The 26,012-nt window shown below is 31.4% G+C and overlaps 2 protein-coding genes across 21 annotated transcripts in view; one reads left to right on the forward strand and one right to left on the reverse strand.

Moving 5' to 3' along the window:
* The window catches only part of LOC105671809 (very long chain fatty acid elongase AAEL008004-like), a 334,136-nt gene that overhangs the window by 293,279 nt on the left and 14,845 nt on the right, over positions 1 to 26,012 (forward strand). For 17 of the 19 annotated variants that reach the window (XM_067356999.1, XM_067356996.1, XM_067357004.1 and 14 more), the window contains one exon: positions 12,252 to 12,312. In XM_067356999.1, the coding sequence (XP_067213100.1) occupies positions 12,252 to 12,312 (61 nt within the window). Of the gene's footprint in view, positions 1 to 11,396; positions 11,453 to 12,251; positions 12,313 to 26,012 lie in introns of those variants that run through there. The other 2 variants (XM_067357007.1, XM_067357010.1) reach the window with 1 other exon arrangement.
* Drep4 (DNA fragmentation factor-related protein 4) lies at positions 13,319 to 23,560 on the reverse strand. 2 transcript variants are annotated; one of them, XM_067356995.1, is made up of 7 exons: positions 23,033 to 23,560; positions 21,146 to 21,247; positions 18,590 to 18,719; positions 18,035 to 18,115; positions 17,370 to 17,581; positions 16,371 to 16,975; positions 13,319 to 16,268 (listed from the first exon to the last, which is right to left on the reverse strand). In XM_067356995.1, exons 1-7 carry the CDS (start codon positions 23,090 to 23,092, stop codon positions 16,109 to 16,111), a joined length of 1,350 nt encoding a protein of 449 aa, XP_067213096.1. In that variant the 5' UTR covers positions 23,093 to 23,560; the 3' UTR covers positions 13,319 to 16,108. The 2 variants fall into 2 exon arrangements, with proteins under 2 accessions (XP_067213096.1, XP_012221685.1); XM_012366262.2 differs by lacking the exon at positions 18,035 to 18,115.

A 26,012-nucleotide genomic window follows, 5' to 3' on the forward strand; every position in this document is an offset into this window, starting at 1 on the left:
CGAGATTATGTAAATTGGCCCGGCTCGCATTCGTACCGCGGTAAAGACGCGTTTTCGAGGCAAGTTGGTAGACGTCGAGAAGTGTCGCGCGATGACTCGTAAGGACTCGTACGTGGAGAACCGGAAACCTTTGGAAAATATTCTCTCGGCCATTATTGAATTCGAAACGCGTCAGTATAAGGGACTCCCTAGTCATCCTGCGGAGATCCTTCAAAATGCAGCTTTGGATCGTTTTTATTTTTTTATTATCAAAGTTATCAGTTATTTTACAAAAATTTTCTATCTATTCAACACTACTAGTTTCTAGCAGAATATTGAGATTGCACAAAGGATGCGAATTATTCCAAAAACAAAGATGCCTCCGCGTTTGCCAAAATCGCGCCGTGTTCCACGAAAATTCCACGATATTATTCACGAGGGAAGTTTCGCGGGGAAACCTTTCGGCCAAATTCGCGTGACATCTGCAGGGTTTCTGGGATAATTCTTGCAGGATCTTCAACAGAGCACCGTAAAACACCGTTTAAGCCCTCTCGCTGATCCTCGACGTGAGCTCTATGGAAAAAGGCTCGGTCCAGGCGTCCGAGAGTGTAAAGAACGATTCCGTCGTCTTGCGTCTGCGTGTGTGTTTCAGACCCCACACGATAATATTGCTCCTCTCTATGTAATTTACGAGACGCGTATAACCTGCAACACATATCCCGTCTGCGCGCAAATGCCCTATTTTCTGAATTTTGCACGATAACGGTATAATCCACTCGACTTGTGCATTTCTGAATTATCGTACTCTTTCATTGATTTAAATCTGAATTTATACAGTTGCGTTATTTTGTACAAAAATAAGTACGCTGTTTAATTAAAATCTTCTTTTTTATGCCGATATATAGATATAAACTTGTTTTATAATTCTTTCGATAGTTTATTATTCTAGTATGCAGTTTTTATTTTAATAAATCTAAAAAAAAATTCATACACACACATATACTACAGTCTAGCATTTTTGTGGCTATCTACTATCAAATGGAGATACCAGGTTATTATTGATAACGATGATGACTGGACGACTTACTGTGATTACGTATTACATTTTTATCTGTAGTACACACACACACACACATATGTAATTTTTTTTAGATTTATTGAAATATATTTAATAAAAGAAATACTGTTTTTTAGATATACTATAAGAAATCATTATATATGCAAGTATATTATCGAGTTGCCAAATAATTTTGAAAACGTACATGAAGGAAATTACGATTTATCATAAATTCGCTGTGTTATTGCTAAGCTGACTGACAGTTTCATCGCGCGTTTCATCATTTCCAGTAATCATCCATCACTATAATTGGCATTCCAAATAAAAATCTGCACTTGTTATATATTTTTAACATGAATAAAGCACGCAATTATTTGAAAAGCGCTTGCGTTCTACGTTCTGAAGAAACACTTTATGAGAAAGTAACTGTGCGGTTGATAATGCAGCGTTTGCGACGTAGAGAAAGCATATTTCTATTTTACTGGTTGTCGTTTATTTTGGTTTACTGCAATCTGTTTTCTATTTTTCCGTCATGTGCATTGTTTTTGAATGCTGAGCGCGATCGCGTATTTTCAATCGTGTACGAATAAAACATAATTAAATCTTACATGATAATGCAATAATCTATGAAAGCAAATTGCACTTGCATGACAAATAGAATTATAATGAAACGAAAAGAATGAGATGTGCGCTGGAATGTCTCATATCTATAAAACAAATAGCGCGCGTAAAAGAATTGCAAAAAATGCTAAAAGTCAGACGTGTGGTGCAACGCATGCCAGCAACAAAATTTGCTATCAGTGATCGCATTAGTAATTCTGTAACGTGCCATTTTTTGATAGAATATTTATCCAGTCGTCCTTTCGATTTTGAAAAACCAGAAACGTATGCGATTGAAATGACACCATTTCTTGGATCATAAATACACTTAGATTGACGGGTTGATATTTATGTCAAGAGGAAAAATTAAAAATGTGAAATACTGATTTCCGCTAGTAGTAACTAAAAAATATATTGTTATTTTTGTCATGTTTTTTAAACAAATAGATACTTGTGGATCCTGCCTAAGTCTCTAATAATTATAAAATATAAATATAATCAGTTTTTGTCACTTTTGAGTAATATTAATCTATTATTGAAAAGATACAAAAATAAAATATTCTTATTTTATATTAAAACAAGTAACAAATATTTTAATAATAAAATTCTTCTTTCTGATGAAATATAAAATTGACATTTTTTTAAATATTAGTATTTAATAGTTTTTTAGTATCATAATTTTATTTTTATATCCAACATGTTAAAAAAATTTTTTGCAATATATTATTACTTTCTTGTACCTATATAAAAGTTACAATATTGTCTGAAAAATGTACTCTTAAATATTTTTAGAAAAAAATACTTTTATTTTTGTTCTTTGCATTACGACTTATTAATTATGGGCTAAATAATTCTCATATTAAAAAAAGCAAAATTTTTCTAGAAAAATTTTAGCCAGTTAGATTATATAATAAATTACCATTATTATTTACAAAAATGTGTATAAATTTATACATCTTATGTGAACACACATAGTGAAGAAAATAGTTATCCATTTTTAAAGATTTTATGAATTATTATCTGGCTAATTGAAAGCATCTTAAAATTATTTTAATCAATTGTATGCCATATAGAAAAGCGAACAAAACAAAATAAAATATTTCAGGTTGATTAGTATAAATTTCAGCTATTCTTATAAATTCTACCTAACTAGAAACTCTATCTAAAAGAAAATTCTATCGAATAAAAAATTCTACTTAATAGAAAATCCTATCTAATAGAAAATCTAAACATCTCATACGAATGAAATAAACTGATAAGATCTACCGAGATCGAAAAGTGCGGATAAAAATAAAAGTACAAGAATCCGAAAATTAGATTGAACTTCGCGTTATATACACTTGTGTGCGCAAATCATATCTCTCAGCAGAGAAAAATTCTAGAGAGAATTTTTTGCGGGATTGTTTAGGAGTTTTCCGCGAAACCGTTTGAAAGTTTTTTGCGGGATTGTTTGGAAATTTTTCGCGACATCCTTAGCGCAGAGCTCAGCTTTCAGTTACCGCTATTTGCTCCAAAATCCGAGAGCAACAGCATTTCTCGCAGGATGCTAGCGCAGAGCTCAGCTCAGTCTCCGTTAGTTGCGTCCGAAATTTGTGTTGATACTCGACCATTATTCAATCGTTGATCGTTATCAACGTTGTTTCGAGATCCGTGCTCGACCATCATCGATGGGATTACGAATTTCGAATTTCCGTGCTCGACCATGGGATCAATTAAACCATGGGACCACAGATACATGGGTAGACTAGGAAAGATTAGGAAGAAATTAACGTGAATAAATATATTTAAAAATTTTCCGCTTCTCCTCTCTGTTATTAAATAAATTATTTTGAATATACCATCACATTTATTAATTTATGTTTGTGTAAAACAAATTCTTTTCATTTTTAATTTATGTTTCTAGTACATACATATGTATTTCAAAATTGTTTTATTTTTGCTTTTCTACGCCAATTTATACAATATGTAATCCTGGAAAGATGTAAAAAGATAAACAACTTATCGTTGAAGGAAGGAGAGAGAAATAAAAGTATATATCAACACGGAAAAGAAAAAGAATTTTGTTATCGCAGCAAAATCGTTATTGCTAATTGCGTGCAATTACTTTTTCAGGTTATTTGATAAATCAGAAAAATCTATTTTATTGAAAGAATAGAAAAATTTTACGAAGCATATCTAATCGAAAACACACATTAATGCTGTTACAACAAAATAATTTATTTCTAAGAAAATGTATTTTTCTGTTGCAACAGAATTGTTACTGCTGATACAAATTTTAATGGCAAAATAAAAATTAATGTTCTATTGTGTAATAACGATATGATCGAAATGATATTTGAATATTTAGCAAAATTATTTTCAACAAATAAAATTATAATTGCAAAAGATAATTATATTAGAAGAATAGCAAGAATAGAGATATTGGAGAGGATAACGTGCCGAACGGTTTACCCCGCTTAAGTACTGCCGTGCGAATAATAACACGTGCAAATAATAAATACAGGAGCAAGGACAAGGTCGCGCCGACAATAACACGTATGATTTGAAAGGAATAGGGGAAAAGAATGTGCGTGCGCGGATACACATAAGAAAGAGAGAGAAGGATATAGAGCACATGTAAGTAATAGCGCGACGAAAACAATCTCATTAACTCGCAAGGTTTAATAAAATGCCGAGATGATCATTCCCGAATTTTTTTTATGAAGAGACATGATTTGTGCCCAAAAGTGCACTTAATATATGGAATTGTTGTTAACTTGTGGGTGCTTATCGTCTCCGAAAATGTAATAGACTCTTATCGGTGAACTCATATTTAACCTGCCTAAAACTTGCTCCGCCTACATTGTGAAAAAAAATTGATTTTCCTAAACGACTGCGATCTAAGACGCGAAACTTTTTAAGTATTTCCCTCATAACACTTGAGTGTGTATGCAATATTTTTTTAAACTCTACCGCGCATTCGAAATGATATGCCGAAATGTGCGTTGAACGCGTTAATATGCGACGCACGTAAAGTCTGCTGTGCGATTACGCCACTAGTAAACTCGCGGAATTTCATTGTTGTCGATCACTGTTATAGTAAAGGACCTTTAATCACAGCGTACGATCCTAGAATCGCTTGGTGTGTCCGTGTTCGGGATTTTACATATGTGCACGATTTCCCGGTCGGAGCGGCATCGGGAAGCCATCTCCGCAAAATTAAACGATAAATCAGTAAATCGTTTCGCAGTGAAGTGATTAGTGCCGGCAGTAAAGTCACTTCAGAATTCGAGAGAGCGATCGAAAGTAGGAATGCGGGGATGGAGAGTCAGCTCAAATTTCATTTGCAGGGACGTAACGGGAATCGCTTGCTTGCTCGCTCGCTCTCTTTCTCCTTCACGTTTCTCGTCGCTTTTCCACGCGCGCTCACTTTTCGTTGACGGGACGCCGACCGAGATTTAATTCGTACGTTTGAGGGCGATACGCGGCATTTCCAGCTACCTTCCTTGCCCCTGTATCGATTTGCGACTTCGCCCGTCGGCCCAATCGGCAACATATTGCGGGGTAATTTGCACCCCGGGGGTTACCCATAGAGGATCACTCGACCGCAAGAAACTCACCGACACGTGAAATGAAAATTTATTCTCGTTATCCGCGCCAGGGCGGGTCTTGGATGATCTTGATTACACATAAATTCGCCAGCTGCCACTTTGACAGCCTTTTCTTTGAGTTTGTTGCGAGACTTTTTCGGAGTAGATGACACGCGATGGGTACACACAACCTTCCTTTGTATATTGTTGGATTGAGGGCGGATTATTCCAACTTCTTGGTAGACTTCACCTCTCTCAGTTACCTAAAATAAATATCAGTAATCCTTACTCGGTGGTTGGAATACCGAGTAAAATTATCTCTTGGTAATAACAATTTAACCCGTAGGTAAACTTTATCAACAGATAGAACAACAGTTACTGATATTTACTGATACTTATTTTAGATAACTAAGAGGTAAAGTCTACCAAAAGGGAGAACAATCGGCCCTAAAAGAGGAAATATCTCTATCCGCATGTTTTGGCATTCATTCGATCCGTTCGATTAATTGAAAATCCATTTATTATCCGCATCGTTTATTATTGTTCCGATTTCGTCCTTTATTTCTCAGCAGTCAGAATTATATTTGTCAAATAGCATCGATTAGTTTTTGTGGCAATTTTTCCGGATTGGTATAATTAATTAGAATGATTGAGATGCAAGAACTTTGTGCGGAGCATACATGTTATGTGCGGGCGCGTTAATATTATACAGGATGTCCCATTTTAAATTACGCACCTGAATATCTCGTCAGGGGAGCCACTAATCCGAAAATAACCCTTACAAAAGTTGTTGGGTTCAGAGGGGGACATTGGATGGTGATTTTCAATTTCACCTTGACCTTGACCTTCAAGGTCATTTGAAGATCAAATCGAATTTTTTAAATAGAAACCCCTATTTTTTATTTCAAAATCTAATAGCTGGTGTCCAGAGCTTTTTAAAACACTATAATAAAGTTATTTTTTATTAAGTACTTTTTGAGTTATAAGGCTTGTAAATTATTTTGTATTTTGACATAAAATATAAAATATCTTGTAAAACATTCAGTTTTTGAGAATGTTAACTTAATACTTTTATGCACAAAATAATGAGACAAATGAATTGGTATAAAGAAAACACATTGGTTTTAAAAAAAAGTATGCAGTTGCATGTTGCAAATTACATATTTTTTCTTGAAAGCAACTATGTGTTTTCTTTATACCAATTGATTCGTTTCATGCGATACGCATGTAATTAGCAAATTGATATGCAAAGAAAAACTTGCATTTATTTTAGAGTTGAAACTACATAACTGCATATATTTTTTGATGTTACCATTTAATGTATGCCCATGTTACATTTGAAAATTAAGTATATATAGTACTCTAATACACTACACAGCTATCAGCAAACGTTTTTTGAGCAATTTTTACATATTCAGCATTCGATTAAAAATATTAATTTTATATACGCTAAATTTTTTGCAAAGAGTTGTTCGTTTTTTTACAAAGAAACTTTCTTGAAATTTCATTAAAAAATTCTTATTTTAGCAGTTGAACAGACTATTAAAAAATAATTAATTTTAAGTAAATTACACAAGACAGTTTTACTATTTTTTTGTTTTAATTATGTTATTTTCATGCAAAGTTTAACGTGAAACAGCAAATATGTGAGAATAGTTTTATAAATATGTTATATAAAAGAAGCAAAAAATAAAAATACATTTGACGGAATTTTATCGTACAGTTGTATATTGTTATAGAAAAAATTTATAAAAATTAAAACGCTTAACACAAAAAAAGAGAATGTTTAAATATAACAGTGTCTCAGTCAATGAAGGCGTTTAAACATTTTAAAAAAATTTATAAAAAATTTAAAAGATTTTATTTGAAAAAAGCAAAGTATCTCACAAAACTGCAGAAAACTTTACTATCTCGATTGTGAAAGTTATTCTCTATACATTTAAACATCTAAACGGCTTCTAATATAATGCTTTATTTGCGCAAGAATTTTTTTCGTTTTTCGAAAGAAAATCTTGCTGTTTGCCCACCCAAAGTTTTGTCATTATCTTTGTCACCGACAAATTATAATTACTCACTGTCAAAGCAGAAGTTTCAAAATTTATCAATGCAAAGAAATAAAAAGAATATAAAATTTGTATAAAATTGTTTAATCTTACCTAACAAAAAATTCTGCCTAATAAAACAATTCTATCTAATAGAAAATCCTATCTAATAAAAGATCTAAATATCTGAAAACTCATCTAAATCAAATAAACCGAGAAACGCGGATAGAAATAACGGTTTAACAATTAACGATTTAATTTACAAGTATCAATTTAATTTCACGTTATACGCATTTTTGGGTACGCAAATGACATCTCTCACTTGAGAGAATTCCGACTTCGGCGTTTTTCGAGTGATGCTTAGCGCAGAGCTCAGCTCAGTTACCGCTATTTGCATCGAAAATCCGAGAGCGACTGTCTCGATGTTTCTTCGCAGGACGCTAGCGCAGAGCTCGGCTCAGTTTCCGCTAGTTGCGTCCGAAATTTTTGTTGATAGTCGATCATTATTCAATGATCGATCGTATCAACGTTGTTTCGAGATCTGTGCTCGACCATCATCGACGGGACCACGAATTTCGAATTTCCGCGCTCAACCATGGGATCAACACTAGAACTACCGACGATTAACATATACCATTTTTTATTTCTTTTTTCTTTCTTTTTAAAAGGTGATAAAGAGAAAAAGTACATTAATCAATTTAATTATTTAACACAATGCAATACAAGTCACAGAAAAAAATCTCAAAAAATACATTATAAATTTAAATAATTATTCTAAAATGAATAAACCGGTCATTTTTTTTGACCGCTTTGATAAATCTAGTGTTAAGCCATAGGACCACGGATGCATGGATAGACTAGGAAAGATTGCGAAGAAATTGACGTATAGCAAGAATATAAATATATATTTCAAAATTGTAAATAAATTGTCAATAAAAAATGCACTCTTTTTTTATTAGATAAATTATTTCAAATATACCATAATTCATTAATATATTTACGTTTGTGTAAAAGAATTTTCTTTTTCATTTTTAATTTAAATTTGTGATACATTTGTGGTACATATGTATTTAAAAATTTTCTTTTGCTCTTCAACGACAATTTATAATATTTAATCCTGGAAAGATATAAAAAAATAAATCACTTACCGTAGGAAAGGAAGAAATGAAAGTACACATTTACACACAGAAAAGGAATTTTGCTATCGCAATAAAATGTTGCTATTGCATGTTAAATATGTTAGCGATAAAATTTTGCTACTGTAACTACTTTTACAGATTATTCGATATGCAACAAATCTGTTTTGTTCAAAAAATCGACAAATTTTTGAGATGAGAAAACAAGTTAAACTTTGCTGTTACAACAAAATAATTTATTTTTAATAAATTTATTTTACTATTGCAATGAAATTGTCGCCATTAATACAAATTTTGATAGTAAGATAAAAATAAATTTCTTATTATATATTAGCAATATAATTTGCAGATTTAACAAAATTAATTTCGGTAAATAAAATTATTATCTATAACAAATCTCTTTGCTGTTCAAATAATAATCAACTGTAAGAAATTTTGCTATGATAGCTTATATAAAATTTACTGCGGCAGCAAATACTTTTTTTCCATGTATTAACAAGTTTTATCTTTTATTTTATGTATAATCTTTTTTTTTAAATATTTTTTTTCTTCTATTTTTTTCTCATATAAAAAAAATATAAATAAATATATAAACATATATAAATATATAAACATAAGTACATTATTTAGAATAAAAATATATTAGGTTATTTAAAAAATTTGTAATAATTTTTATAATAAAATTGAAAACAATTTTTATATGTTTAGAGTCATCTTTGTTCAGTAATATATGCACATTGTTTTCGACAACTTTTGGCCATCTTTAACAACTTGTGCATACATTATTAAATAAAGATATATAAACATATAAAAATTGTTTTCAATTCTGTCATCAAAAAATTCTACAAACTCTCTGAATAATTCAATATATTTTGTTCTGATCTGTCAATCATGAAATACATTTAGGAAATATTCCAGGATTAAATATTCATCAACGCATCTAAGTCCTAGCCTATCCATTTTAAGATAATGAATCGAAGAAATAGTGTACCTTTTATAATTTTATTCAAAGTATTCTGGTGTATGATTATATTTTTAATATTATATGATTAATATTTAATATATATGGATTCAAAGGGCTATTAGGCTGATGAAAGTTGTTTCAATTTCGGGCTCAATCAAAATCAAAATTAGAAACACTTTGCTTTTTTTTAATGTACAACGCATTTTGCAGGTTACATATTTTTTAATAATTTTTATAATTATAATCTAATATAACATGTATCTTTTCTGGATATATATAATAATATTGGTAACACATAATTAAATTTAATATAAATTAACTAAAAAAATAAGTACTTTGTTCTTTTAAAAACAAATGCACGTACAACTCAAAATACTTTTAAAAAATACGAGAATAAAATTTTGATATAATTACTATAAGACAATAAAAATTATACGACCTGCAAAGTGTCTCGCGTCTATATATTTTCACACTATTATTTGATTCATTATCTTAATAATAAAAGACAAATTAAACTAACTCACCGATCGATGCGCAGCAGCGGAGTTGTCGTTCTGTTGATCTGCATAGTTGATCTGTAAAACACGAAATAAATCAAAATTATAGCAGCGTTCACAATATGAAATATTTGTGAAATCATAAAAAATATTGAGTACATTGAACTTTTAATTCGTTTTCTAAGCAAATATGTAATAAAAGAATTATTAAAAAAGTTTAATTATTTAAATAAAAAAATATGCAAATAAATTTTAATAATGATAAATATTAACTAATGTAAATATTTTGTCTTTCAAATATTTTAATGTACAATATTTTCAACAAATAAATGAATTATTGCTTACCGTAAAGTTGCTCCGCCGGCGCCCGATACTCCTCCTGAGCCTCCTCCTCCTCTCAGTGGTCCTTCGAAGCACTTACACTGAATCACACGCGTTCGCGGCGCATGCATTGCTCGCATGCGTACCTGAATACGAAAATCGCGCGATACTTAAAACGACATTCCCGACATCGCAGGCGAATCGAACCGAACTGTCCAAGCTGCGACGTTACGCGCGAATTCCGTCCGCGTTTCAGACGACCACATTTACCAATTGGGGCACGATTCTCTCAAAACAGAAGGCAAAGATAAGCTCGAAGAAGATGAGGTGATTAGTCATCCAATCAACCGACTAGATACAAGACATCTGAAAAGCAATCGGTAGCGTTTGACTAACTCCGGTAGCCGTCCTCGACTACCTTTGAGAGTCCGGCTATCTGTACAACTAGCGCGCTGCACGTAGAACCGAAGATTGCCCTGCCGTAGTGGAGATTTTATGATTGAAACCGACCTTTCCCTCCCCCGAGCCAAGCCTAAAGTCAAAAAAAATCGTGTCCCAATATTTGTCATACAGCAAAAATGCGTTCATCTATAGATTCGCTGAAATACGACGTTTCGTACTCGCGCGAAACTATCCGCCATTGCCGGCATAACGCACTCCCGATTTTTATTATGACGCATTTTATTACGACGATCACACGGTATTTTACACACTCCCGACGCGATTTTATCGTATGAGGAAAAAGGTATAACTCGAATATCGCTTGTCGCACGGAATACGCGTTCGGCACTCTACGCAGAACAGTATGTACGCAACAGGTAATGATAGAAAAGGGGGAGGAAGGCGGAAAACTGTAAGGGAAAGTAGTAAGGGTAGTGGGGGGAGGGATTACTCGATGTGTGAACTCGTACGAGTGCCGCCGTGCGACTGTTAAGTTAAGGGGCAAGATACCGCACGATATTTAAAGACAGTGATGCCAATTCGAGCTCGCTGGTACCATGGGTACCGTAATGGAGGGGATACTCACACAAGCGAAATCGCTGACGTCACATGTCCGTGTGGCTCGGCGAGCACACGGTGGGTATCCCCTCCACTACGGTACCCATGGTACCAGCGAGCTCGAATTGGCATCACTGTTTAAAGGACTTGCGCAGACTTAGAAGATAACATGCGCAGAAGAGATACATGAGTAACGCGAAGTACAGGATAACATATGATGAATAGAAAGAGATAGTGTAGAAATGGAATGCATACACAGCGTGATGTAAACAATCCCCAAACGCTACGGTAAGCCTTACTCTCTCCACAATGAACACAACACGAAATATTTTTCACGTTAGAAAATTCATTGCAAAATAATTTTAATTTTGACAAATAAATTACTATCATATTTTTTATTGTTTTATATCCTCAAAATCTTCAGCTTTATTAGCGTTATTTAAGAGAGTAATTAATTTCAATTCATTAAAATTTCGCGAAAATAATTCTTATCTCAGACAACGTTAACAAGTTTATAAAATGAAGACGCACAAGTTGTGTGATATTAATTTATTTATGGAAATTCAAATTCAAAACGCAAGAAACGTATTATTTTATAATAGGTAAAATATCATAGTAAATATTAATATTTTAAAACTTGTCGAAAATGCGCAATGTTTCCACGCTGGCTCGTTTGGTGAATGTTTCTTTTTTGTGTGATTCTCTGCACGTTCATTTTCTAACTGCATATTTTTTAAATCAAAATTGTAATTAGTAACATAACTTTCTATAAGTAATTATTGATTAATTAAATGACGTTAAATTTAATGTCGTTAAACATAAGATATTTAAAAGATTTAGTAAGGCTTTTAATAAAGTATTTAAAATATTTAATATTTATAATTATTAGAAATTTTGTATGTATACATAGTATTGTTTTTTAAATATCTAAATATTTTTTTTTTTTTAATTATAATTTTTTGGATAATATACGCATGGAGAAATGAATATAAAGTTTAATATACGTATTATTTGTAGTAATTATTTTATAAATATTAATCATTTGTAACACAGCTCTCTAATCTGAATTTATTATTGTATTTTATAGATCAACTTTGCAGATGAACTTCGTAGATCAACAAGATGACAACTCTGCTGCTGCTTTAACGGTGAGTCAGATCACGGTCACTTAACGCTTCAGTTCAATTTATCTTTTTTATTATTAAGATAATCAATATATAATAAATATTCTCATATAACATATTACAGGCTATATAATGATGATTGTTTAGAATTCTTATTCTTGCTCATTTTTAAAGTGTTTTAAATTATGCTGGCATTAATTTAATTAATATATTATTTTTTATTTTGATGAATTTATTCTTTGCCAATTTATGCTTTATATAATTTTATGTAAGAATAAAATAATTACAATTTCATACACAATATACATGATAAATGTATGTAATAAAATTTACAACATAAACTAGAAATCTCGTCAAATCAGAATGATACAAAATGTGTTACTTTGATCAAGAAAAAACGAACAATATCACTCCCACTATCGAAAAGTGTTTGTCGTTTAATTTTTCAATAATATAATTAACAGTCATAAATTTCGAGTTACTTTGTAATCGTTTTGTCCATTGTGATTTTAACAGCATGTTTTTTTCAATAAAAATAATGTGCAAATTTCTGTACTCTGATATCGCCTAGCAATAACATTCGATAAAGCCATAAACTTTTTATGGCTTTATAACTTTCGGCACAAAACGGCTTGGAAATCACACATATTTTGTGCGTAATGTTCCGTGAGATGATTCTCCGTAAAATTTCTGTATTTTTGTTATTGTGTATAACAAATGTTCTTGGTAAAAAACATTATAAAATCGCACAATCGTAATTTGAGGTATTATAATAACAATACGGATCGATTCTCGCTGCTATCTATTCCGCTTAAATATGCCATGCGAATTGTAGGTAATAATAGGTACTCGGTTTCAAACGAAAAATGGTGGCGACCCATAAATATCTAACGCACCATTCTTGCCAATAACTAGAAGCTTAGAAACAATTTATTTGATATTTGATCTCAAAATCCGAACTATCCGAACTGCTTAACCATCTAAAATTTCGAAAAAGTTTAGAATAGGATATAAAGGAATAATAAAACTGTTTTGTGTCTTGTACCTAAAATATATTTTTCTAAAGTGGAGCTACCCAGTTGTCGTACATTGGAAAAAATACTATCCTTACATATAATTTATACTGAGATATTGTATTTCTGTATAATTTTTCATTATCTTGATATATGTCAGTATAACGATATTGAAAATTTTTTTTTTCAAAAATAAATTTGTTTTTATATCACGATAAAGGCCGAAGCCATGTTATCATTTTTCAACAAGGATTAGAAAATTATACATGAATAGAATAACAAACGATGTATGTAACGACATATTGTGTTACGATACATTCTTTAAACGCATCAAAATATATTTTTAACATTTAATATTAGAATAATCTTTTTTGTTTATTTCAAAAGTGCGAAGATTTCCAATTAATAATGAGAAATGGCAAAGAATTATTTCTTATTCCTAGTTAAACAAAGCGGCTTTACTTGAATGAATTCCAAATAAACCTCGATACACTTGCCAAATAGTTTTCAACTAACATTTAGTATGCATTTATAATACACAATTAACAATACAATAAAGAAAATTATTATAGTTATATCAGTCATTATATATAGCTCGTACAAAGTCAACGATCTTTCTATTTTTTTGTAAAATATTTCTGCTTCAAAGAAACTCATTTATAAAGTTATTTTTTTTTAAGGAAATTAACTTTTTTGTTTACACACTCGTGCCATTGACTTTTAATAACATTAATTATATACGTTAAGTTTTATGTAACACTAATTTTAATAACAGTTATTATTGTTTCACAAATAACACTAACTCTCATCGATATGCACGTTGTGCAATAACAAAAGCTTTGCTCAACTGCATGGGCCCATTCAATTTGAAATTTATTGAAAACAACAGGCAGTTTAAATTGATTGATGAAGTGAATGCTTCATCAATAAAAGCGATGAAAACTATGAAAGAGACAAAGTACCAAACATGTGATACCATTTAAATTTTACTTTATAAAACATTTGTTTTTTAACTTGCTGAACATTTGTTTCAAATCATTATTCGCTTATATATAAATAATTATTAAATTAACAAATATTTTACTAATATGAAATTGTATATAAAAATATATATATAATGAAAAAAAAATCAATTTATGCTTAAAAAACCCCGAATTTATTACAAAATTATATAGAAAACATATATATAATCTTGATTATTCAGAATATTATATTCTTATAATGTAAAATATTATAAATACTTAAATAATATATAAAAATTAAAAATAGACATTAAAAATCTGCCCAAGATAAATGAATCAAAAAATATAAAAATATAATTTCTTAAAAGAACACAACTTAATGAAAAGAACCATCGGAATGTTTAATACTAACGACTTTGATACGCCTTTCATGTATGCCTTAAAATGTCCAACAGTTCAATCGTGTTGCCAATTTCTGTTTATAAAATATTTTTGTATTCTTTATCTATTATTAGCAACGTGTATTCCATGTTTGATATTTTTATTCTACATTACTTTGGCACAACTCGTGAAAATCGAACGTATCAGTAATGTGATTCTTCGTTTACTCAAATATTGTTATATGAAATACTGCAACCATTTGCATAAATCAATTATATAATTAATATATTAATTAACAAATCAACAATTTAAAATGCCCTGTATGCCTATTTAGGAACAATATTGTATATATACACACTTTACTTTAAATTATATATACTATATATATATGTGTGTGTATTTTTGTATATATATCAGAACTTTTGTTTTGTCTCTTATCGAGAGCGCAGTCAGAATAAAAATGTGTCTGAAAGATATTCTACTTCACACTTGAAGCACGAAAAGGAGCGATAACGCTGTTTTAAATCAGATCAGCTTAGTTTCTCCTTGTAATAGATTTTATCTATAGAAGCATCGAATATATATTTAATGACATCAAATATGTACTTATTGTTAATGACATTTTTGAGATATCTAATAGTTTGTTTCGGCAATTTTTGGTCACCGAAATAAATTGCGCGTGACTTATGCAACCCTGTAGTCGTAATTGATTTATGCCAATAGTCTCTTTCAATAAGATAGTCATTAAACAATCTTATTAACAAGAAGAAACATATGAGAACAATACAATTAACGAAATAATTTTTGGAGGCATATTACTAACATAAGTAATATCATTCAGTCAGAATCGTACAATTAAGATATAAATAATTAATCATTTGACGCAACGCACTGCGACGTTTTTACAACATCTTCCGCAGATTTTTAATTCTTTTTGTTCATACAAGTGAAAAATGATACATTTAGATATATGATACGCAATATATTATTTAATAAACATCAATTTTGCTAAAAGATATAGAAATATGATTTTAAAGAAGAGAATTCAAATGTACTTATTGAATGAAATATGCATTTATGTTCTTCTTTAAATCCATGTTTTTAAACTTTAACGGACATTTTATTGTTAACATTATTGCTTAGTATTTCGTGCCGCAATCAGAATACACACGATAGTGAAACACTAACAATCGCTAGATCTATATTCTATCGACAGTCCTTAAGCATATTAAACATACTTATTTGTAGAGCTTTCTAGTAAAAGACCGTCTACACGTATTACGCACATATCATCTTTCAGTGTACAAATAAAAAGAATTGAGAATCTACGGAAGCTCTTGTGAAAATGTTGTACAATTACTCTTTGGCTTTCACATTAACATATATACAGTCACATATACAGTCACTATACATTTTAAGATAAGCGTAACATATTCATCGACCTAAAAGTCCCAGAATTGGGGCTTATTTGTGCGATCCTTTATCGTGGCACACAATATGGACTAGCCTTAAATTTTTCACGGTAAATAGATTGTCGTAACAGTCATATATGTCCTGTTCATTGATCGTATCCTGTCGCGAGATCTGCAGTAACCTCGGAACGAGCGTTCTAGACCTTTCAATTCTGAAAACAGTAAATATATTTTGTTTTAAATATATTTTGAAGGTTAAACATGTTATAATGCGATTTGAATCGGTTACCAATATATTACAATCGTTATCTTACTTGTGATCCAAATTCCATGTGGAAAATAAGGCGAGCTCCTCTTTGGATCTATACGGATTGATTCTATGTTTGTCGCCGTAAGCACAGCCATCCGCGTTCCACCGACCCTCGCACCTAAACTCACCCATTTTATCGCAAATGGCGAACTGCTTCTTCTGCGATATCACGCGATAAGGAAAGCTTTTCGATTCCTCGTGATTGCTCGCCGTTTTTGCGTTTTTCTTAGATTCGGTGAACTTTTTCGCGTCCGTCTCGTCGCTGTTATCTGCATCGACGGTCGTATTTGCATCCGACGATTGAAAAAGACGGAGATATTGCTGGTACGTTTCGTCGCGGCCAAGATGACAGGGACAATGCTCGTAACATCGGCTACAATCGGTCTCATCACTGTCATCCTTACAATCAGTCTCCGCTCTGCTTCGGTCAAAATAATATCCGAAATAGTGATCCTGCTTGAGTTGAATTTTGAAAAACGCTATCACGTGTAGCAGCTGCTCCCTCGCCTTGCTATCATTTATGTATACGTCTGAGTTCTTGATTTGTTCGATTGTTTTGTAGAAGTACGTGCGTATTCTGTCCTGACATCTGCGATGCATATATGCTTCCTGTGAGAGAAATAAAGGATTTAAGAGCTTCAATTTCAGAGATTAAAAAAGAGTTAAATATTTGCAAATTTAAAAATATTAATTACGCTAAATAATATGCATATATAACGACATTCAAAATTTAAAATTGCTGACATCAAAGGATTAATTTATTCACAAAAAACAGAGTAACATTTTGTGAAATTTAGAATCATAAAAAATAAAGCTACGTTTGTCAATTAAGTTTTAGAGATTCAAATAAAAAGTAAAAGATGCTGAAAATAGATTAATAAAATTTTAACCAAATTTATTTTAATTACAAACGTTAAAACTTTGGAAATTCTAGTAATTGATAATGTTCTTCGACATTTTTACCACAAAAAATTGATTACAAGCTCTATAAGAAAGAACTCACCTTGGTTGCGTAATTGGTTTCCAAATCTTCAAACCACTCTGGATGTTCGTCTTTCGTACTAAGCGCCGTCTTAGAGTCATCTTTATTTAACGTTCTGTTCAACAGGGCGACCTTTACTTTAAGATTTTCCGTCAGGAATTGCGCCACCCTGCCGCCGGTGATGAGGAAATCGATGTTTACGCGTCTCAGTGCATCGTAGAGAATGTCCGCGTCTACGGAAAATCATTCGTCCTTGAGAAAAAAAAAGGAAATTGCGCGGCGCCATCGCGCGTGTCAATGTGAAAAAGTGCGATCTACTTTCCCCGAGGCGCACTTTGCGTTGCCAAGAAGTTCACAAACTTCGAGGGCTTAACTTTGGCGCCCGGCCAACCTCGCAGTGCATTCGTTATTGTATCGCGATAAACTTACGCTGAATTTGTAGGGCAATGTATTTCGCTAGTACTCTTAAATTATGGCGATAACAAATGATAAATGCGCAAAACATTAGCAGAATATAGAGAAATGGAAAGCAGCGGTAGTTTTATACAGCTACGAATATATTCGTCAACTAAAAATTGAAGGACTAACTGAAAATATTTTCGATAACTTATAATATTACTACGTGTATAAAAAAAAACACTCACGGCTCAGAAAAAATAAAAGGCAAAATTATTTTATGCAATGACCTTTTGTTGAGGTTTCCTGTCGTCTATAAAAGAAGTAGCAAAGCAGAGATTCACTGACCAGAATTTCAAAGTTCACGGATTCTGCCGGATGCGAGGAAGTCTTTCGTTAGTCTTTTAACGCTATTATTGTAATCAGATCCTCAATTACATATCTAATTCTTTCGTGCATAATAGCTGTGCTATTAATTGAAACCAAAACAATTAATATAATTTCAAAAAGTCGAAATAGAATATTCTGTCTGATTAATTCTTCTTGCGTGAAAAAAGACATTGGACATATTTGTATTGAAATTAGTTAATTATCTCACGAATTAATTAATGTCTATCTCGAATAAATAATCGATAACGAAATAACGAAACTGGAGAGTACTTGATATACTGAACGGATATTAAAGCTATACTGCATCAATTTCTGTACAAATGATATCACCTTTCTCTCTTTTATTGGTGATTTATTGTTATATTATTGTAATAAAATATTTGCTCTCGTTATCAAATATACTGATATGTTTTTTTGGCATAAGTTTTACGCTTATTTTTTGTCGTCATACCAACCGGATAATACTTTCTCTCCTGGCTTTTGCAAAATTAAAGTAGTCTGCGGCTCTAATGTACGAAAGTACTCTTCATCAATCAATGATCCATCCAGAAGAAAGACATTCACTTCCGTCGGATCATGAGTCACCTGCAAAAACACAAAGCTGTATATCATTGATCCTGTCTGATGAATTTTTATCAAATGAAAAAACATATCCGACACATTTGTGTTAAAGTGAGTTAATTATCTCACAAATTAATTAACGTCTGAATTTTGAATAAATGATTGATAACGAAGCAGGGGAGTACTCGATATCCTGGACAGACATCAAGGCTAATGTAATGTATCCTCATTAGCTTGCCATAAATAATTCTCCGAAGGCCGAATACAAGGATTACTAACTTTTGCGTCACTTTCCTCGGTATGACGGCATCGTTTTCACATTTCTCTCAGCAAATCCGCAATAATGAAGGTCGAAGCTACGATTCGCGGCGCGTCCGTCTTACGAGTCCATTCAATTTTTCTTCATTAGCAGAGTTATTAAAAGTTTAAATCCTCATAAATAATCAAAAAGGAAGCAATTTGTTCATCTTATCTTAATTTATTCATCTGATAACTTCTCACAAATTATGGAATTATTTTTAGGAACAAATTATTAATTTTTATACAGCATTTATATTATCGAAGCAATTCGCAATCGCAATGTTGATGTGTCAACAATTCGTAAACTTATTTAAATCTATTATTCAGAGCTGACTTCGAGTTTATCTTTTTTTTTTTGAAATGGCTTATTCAAATATAATTTCAATATGCGAGCACTCTTGCAATCTGCGTTAGCATTAGCACACCGAAGCGCAATATTCGGGTCCACTTTTAAGGCAACGCGGAAAGCGGATTCGCGACCCTGACATTGAGATTACTCGCTGTCCCTGGCCCGGCTGGTTCGATAAAGCCAGCGGTTGCGGGCGGATACGGATTTCAAGGACGCACTGCAACCGGATTAACCTATCTACCCTCGAAATGCTACCGCCTACGTGGTAGTGAAAAGCTTCCAGCCTTTTTTACATCAAAGGCAACTGTTAAAAAATGACTGCGGTATCGATACGACCGTGATCTAAAATACATTTGCACGTACTTCTCTTTATCGGTATTTCCGTCATCCTCCGATGAAACTTTTATCGGTTTTTATCTCATTTTCACCAAGATCTCAAAAAAAAAAAAAATAGTAAAGTAAAATTCGATGTATGTTAGATATTAACAATATTTCACTGTTGAAGTAATTGACGTGTATAATCGTATCTTTTTCTTACAAAGAATAAAAATACTGTAAATTGTGTCTAATTATAGAAAATTTTATTATGAGAAATAATGAAAGAAAAATATTTTTTTCTTAATTGACACTTTTTTTTAATTGACATTTTTTAAAAATTATTTCGTGATTATTTCTCAGTCACTATTTTTATGTGATAATTGACATTTTTTTAAATGTCAATTATCACATAAAAATAATGAAAATATTACGCGAATAAAACACTGTATTTAATAAATATTTCATTTTTTTAATACTAGCCTTGTGTTTCAAAGAGAGATATTTGAAGAATCTGTTAGTAAGATTGCATAATTTCTGCATAATTGCAAAATATCCTCGTCACTCGATGCAAGTCTCTTTACATGTTTAATAAATGACTTTCCATCTTCAAAAGTTTATCTTAAGCAAAACTTACAACACGTGTCTATTCCGAATGCAACTTAGTCTGGAAATTGCCACACACATTACCTTACGTAATGACACTGGTCAAAAATCACTATAGAGACAGTCAAGTAAGCGTGGAAAAGCGTAACGAAAGCATTATTTCAGCACGATTTAAGTGATTATTCTATGTAATGGTGGGAAAGAATAGAAGCACTGATTTGTGGAAATTGAACAAATCTAGACAGCAGTGAATCGTACAGTGCACATGCACCGAGCGCTATTCTTACTTTCGATTGCAAGGACAAATTCCGCATTCTGCAACGCATTGAATGAGCAAAAGTCGAGCAGCGATGACTCGCTCAATGCATCCTCATCGGGTGCTACTGCTTTTATTCTCCATTGTGATATTATTGCGGTTCTATTTATAAATAATGCGAGTATTTCAAGTTGAAGAAAAAAGAAGCAAGAAATATTTGAATTGTAATTCTCGAAAAATTTATATTTTCGTCGAGATGGTATTTGCGAGATTATATTTGCATCTATATTACATACATTTATTTTGCTTGTATTATGTTAATTAATGTGAAAACTCGTATTATTTTCCTCTGATGATTATCACAATATTCAAAAATATGTACATCCAGCTCAAAACAATGTACTCAGTCACAAAATACTCGATGAATGTGGATGCCCGGCATTTACATGGTAAACTTCCTTACGCAGTTACATTCCATGAAAATTCGTTGCATTATTCATATAGTCGTTCATAATACGTCTGTCAAGACGTGATGCGTACATATAACAAGTGAACGTGTTATCCAAAACAGATTGACACAATCAATGTAGAATTAATGTCTGTTTTGCTTTAATATATACTTACATTTAGCTTCGAACACGCTTTCTGTTTCAAGTCCTGGAAATTTCGACAGGCAATGCCGATTTTTCTCGTACGATTCACATCCGTCACTTTGTAGCCTTTTAACTGAAATAAGTTTGCAAACATATTAGTTAATTTAAAAATTAAATTGAAAAAAAAGAAATACTGAATTTAATATTTTTGAAAAAAATGTTTAAGACGAATAGTCAATTATAGTTATTTTTGCTATGTCAGAATAGAATTTTGCTCGTAATATTTTCATAAAAATATTGATAACCAAAAAGTGCTCTTTCATATTTTATATTACGTACAACTATGTGTAATTAATAAAATCCTTCCTGAATAAAATATTTGATAAATGTATAAAATAATATGAAAATATAAATTAATATTCGTGAAAATAAAAGAAAATGAGTACAACAAAACACACTTTCATCAAATATCTTTTTCTTTATTTTTCATGGCACAGTACACTTGTTATAATATAAATGTTGATGTATATTATTATTTAATATAATAACTTTCTTACAGTAAAGATGTTTTATATCTTATTCAGTTTTCTGAATTCAAGGAACATGTGGAACATTAATTACACATAGTTACGCAATGTAAAATCATATTACTTATGGCAATTTTTTATATTGTAAGTGTCTAATTGGATACTTAAAACATACACCAGCTGATTTAAAACATTAAATTGAGAAAAGGGAATATTGAATATGATGTTTTTCAAAAAAAAACTTCAGGATTTAAAAGTCAATAGTTACTCAAGTTTTTTTTTGTTCAATAGTTACTTTCCGACTATAATATCAGAATAGAATTTGGCTCGTAACATTTTCTTTCCTATAAACATTGTAGCCTGAAAAGTGATTATACGAATTTTACATCACGTACAATTACATGTAATTGATTAAATCTTTGCACAGATAAAATATTCGGGAAATGCGTAAAATGATAATTAAGTAAAGCAGTGATAAATTTTCTAAATTAAAGTAATCTTAATTAAGATTATTATAGCAGCATGATATTTAAACTTTATTGACGATACAAATCATGTTAAATAATATCGCGCAATAATGGGTTATTCCGAACAAAGTAACCGCGTAATGGCACTCAGCATCACGTTCAAGGCCACCATCAGATTTCAGAATGCGCGTGCACAATTTCTTCGAGTGACCCATATTTTATATTCAATGGCGACCAGCCGGGGCTACTTGACACATCACGTCAAAATGCAAATGTCATGAATAATAATGCCGCTGATATGAAACTCAACATTTCTCTCTAAATGTAATCATATACTGTATAACGACGAAATTACGAATTGCATACAAATCGTGAGACATTAATTAATATTAACGTCGTCGCGCGAAAATATTCATTACTAGCTTTACACATTTACGCGAATAAAGAATAAATATAGATAATAGTAAATAATAAGTTTTACTGTATGAAACATTTAAAAATTGCTACCAAATAATGATTCAATTTTTTTACATAATACATTGTAATATTAAATAACATGTTAATAATAATATATAATATGTAAATAATAATATATTACACTATTTTTCAATATAATTTGCAATGCCTTGCAAAAAGTATAAAATCTATCTACCTTTACACTTTCATGTCTTCCCATGTAATTATAAGAGAGAAATCAGTCATTCAATTTAATGTCAGAGAGGTATAATTTAATTAAAAAATAAGCGTTTAACAAAATATAATTAACTGCAGAAAATAGTTTGCATATTTAGAAAAATAATTCTGCGATTGCTCTTGAAAAACGCAATCAAAACACGAAATTTACTCCGATATACGAGCACCGATATCACGGAGCAAACTGGTGATATTTGTCACACGAGATAAGCATGTGCACGTGTCACATACCTCGCTTTTGTAGTGCGATCCGTATGTCAGATGACGAAAGCAGTCGACAATGAGAGACATGTTCGTCGACGGTTGACTGACAACAGTCGTCGGACGGGAATGAGACGAGGACAATCCTTTCACCCGTGCGGAGCCGCACTAAACTCTCTGACGTAGCACGCCGCCGCGATGCCCCACTAGCACTGACCCTGACACTGTCGCTTTTATCAGTTGTACGCGGGTGTTCGGATGAGTCCCGCGAGAATGGAAAAGAATAGGAGAGCACTCACGAAAAGCGAATGAGGAAACACGGAAAGATAAAAAATCAATGGATGGAAGCAGAGTAAGCAAACGGTGAGCGCAACGAGGAACAACTGTTGCCACATCAGAGTAGCAGACAGACTACCGGTTACGGGGACCGGGGACTAGTGGGGTCGCTGTGAAAACGGCTGCTACGACGCAAGTACTGTGGAACTTGAATACGGTGACCTGCGGGGAGGTCCGCGGGGTGCGAAGGGCGTGTGGAAAGAGAGAGGAGGAACTAGCGGCTCCAGCATGAATGCGAGGAATGCGAGCGGGAGAAGACGAAACGGTATATATGCCGGAAACGCGCCTGCGGATTAGCAACCCGTATATTGCTTGTTCTGCAACGTGCTGCATCCGTCCTGCAACATGTGCAGCAGAGGGCAGCATCAGATAGGAAACGAAATGCGAAGTTGCATTTGCAGATTTAAGTACCGATATAGAGAGGTGTCGATGTATCCGCTAATACTATCTGAATCTACATCTAAGATCTGAAGTATTTCTCCATTAATTAATATTAGCGCTGTTAAAAATGTATAAATATCTATTTAAATAGAGATATAGGCATAATATGTAATTTATCTAATAATATAATTGTTAACATGCTAATATAAGTAATTTATCTAACAATATATTTAGAGATATCAGTATCAGATATCAAGAGATATAAAATATTAAAAATGTCTAGAATACTTTAACACTACTTTAATAATAATATCCAATTATATAGGTATAGATTTCACGATAATTACGTGATGCGTAATCTCTAACACATTTCTGATTTAATAAAATTTTTCTTTATTATTATAATTAATCGAGGACTTTTTCCGAAGCTGATTTCAAAAGATTTATGAAAGACATCGTTGTTTTAATTTTAATTTAATTAAATATTTATATTTTATTCTGTGTAAAAATCATAATATAAATTTAATAAAAATAACATTTCGATTAAATAAATTTATGCGATATTTAATTTAATTTTAATTTAATTTAATTTTTTAGACCTTTCAGATTTCATAAATATTCTAAAATGTAAATATATATTTTTATCATTAATTTTTAAATTAAATTAAAATTCAATGAGATAAAAATATATATTTACATTTTAGAATATTTATGAAATCTTAAAAGTCTAAAGTCATATTTGCGAAATTCACAAATGTTTTCTTAAATGTTAGAATGTATTAATTAAACATTTAAACACTTATACTTTGATATAATACCGCGTCTTGCGAAACGTAAAATTTAAAACAAAGACGCGACATGGAAAAGCGAAACTCGAGAATGGCGAAAGAAAAGAGGAAGCGCAGTAAGATAATAAACGAGGTGTATTTGTGAACTTTGGTGACTCCGAAGGCCATACGTGTTCGCTAAAATAAAGTATTTTTAATAAAGCATCTTCTTTCGCAATGATACTATAACTGAATGTAATTTTCTGAAATACGTTGTGAAATGTAGTAGGTCTAATTATAAATGTAATAACTTTATCTTTGTTATAGTACTTTTGCGTGACACGCAATATAATATTTCTGATTGAAATGTATCATTACAATTAATATAATCAAGGACTTGTTCCGAAGTTGAAAATTGTTATATCGAAAATAAAGTCGACTTCAAATGAAAAATTTGTAGCAAAAATATTTTTTACATTTTTTTCAGTTAAAAAAACGCATATTGCAAGACTTTGAAATATTGAATGGATATGAACAAAAAATGACAATATTGTTCGTGCAAATTAGAATTCGCGAAAAGGGATATTGAATATCAGAGGTGAAGAGAGAAAATAGCATTCTCTATGCAAATAGAATTTTGCAATCTTCCTAAAATACTCGTGTTAGGTTATTAAATACAAGGTGTACTTGTGGCAGATTAATCTTAAAAGAATGCAGCGATAAAAATTATAATAGAGAAAAGAGACTGACTTCTTCATTCAATAAAAGCAGTTTCATCAGCAATATGAGTGGTTACCATCGTAAATTATTACGAAAGAATATAATCTTTGTGTGATACTCGCAATAAATGTTCGATGAATGGCGCGTAAGTATGTACAAGCAAACGGTGAGCATCGAGTAAAGTTGCAAGCGTGAAACGCGATGTAATCACGCAACATTACGAGATATATATAAATCATTATAATTTTATACGGCTTGACATTTGACGTTGTCGTGGAACGGATATTCTATGTTTGTATGTTCTATCGTCTAAACCGTTCCGTAATTAATGTCTGTATGGAGATGCTTCTTTCGTTTGCTAATTGTAAACAGTGAAATTAAATATACGTGACAGAATATTCTTATATTGTATAATTGAAAAAAAAAGAATAAAAAAATAAAATAAATATATAGATATAAAATGTCGTGCAATGATTTTTGCATATTTATCTACATATTTATAATAACTGCTGCTTTTAAATTAGCGCAATTTATGCTTAAACATTATTATACTAAATACATTAATTTATCTTGAAAATTAAGCAATATCCAGCTATTTGTTTTATAATATTCGTACGTATAAAATGCGTACAATATATATATAGTTGAAATTTATTTTTACAAAGATATTTAAATGTTACAAAATTATTATAAATATTTAATAATATTGCATCAGATTTTGTTAAAAAAATTAAATTAGTTCTAAATTGGATCTCGAGAAATCTGTAATTAAGACAAAGTAAGTTTGATCTAAAAACTTTTACATT

This window comes from Linepithema humile, chromosome 6 (genome assembly GCF_040581485.1).
Source record: "Linepithema humile isolate Giens D197 chromosome 6, Lhum_UNIL_v1.0, whole genome shotgun sequence".
Lineage (NCBI taxonomy): Eukaryota > Metazoa > Arthropoda > Insecta > Hymenoptera > Formicidae > Linepithema > Linepithema humile.

What these genes read in the sequence shown, in the direction of transcription:
- Drep4 (XM_067356995.1), bottom strand. Translation starts at nt 23,092, where the DNA reads ATGTCTCTCATTGTCGACTGCTTTCGTCATCTGACATACGGATCGCAC. An exon ending in AGGAGAGAAAGTATTATCCG is followed by an intron (nt 18,116 to 18,589) that starts GTTGGTATGACG and finishes CGCATCCGGCAG; the next exon opens with AATCCGTGAACTTTGAAATT. An exon ending in AAACCAATTACGCAACCAAG is followed by an intron (nt 16,976 to 17,369) that starts GTGAGTTCTTTC and finishes TTTCTCTCACAG; the next exon opens with GAAGCATATATGCATCGCAG.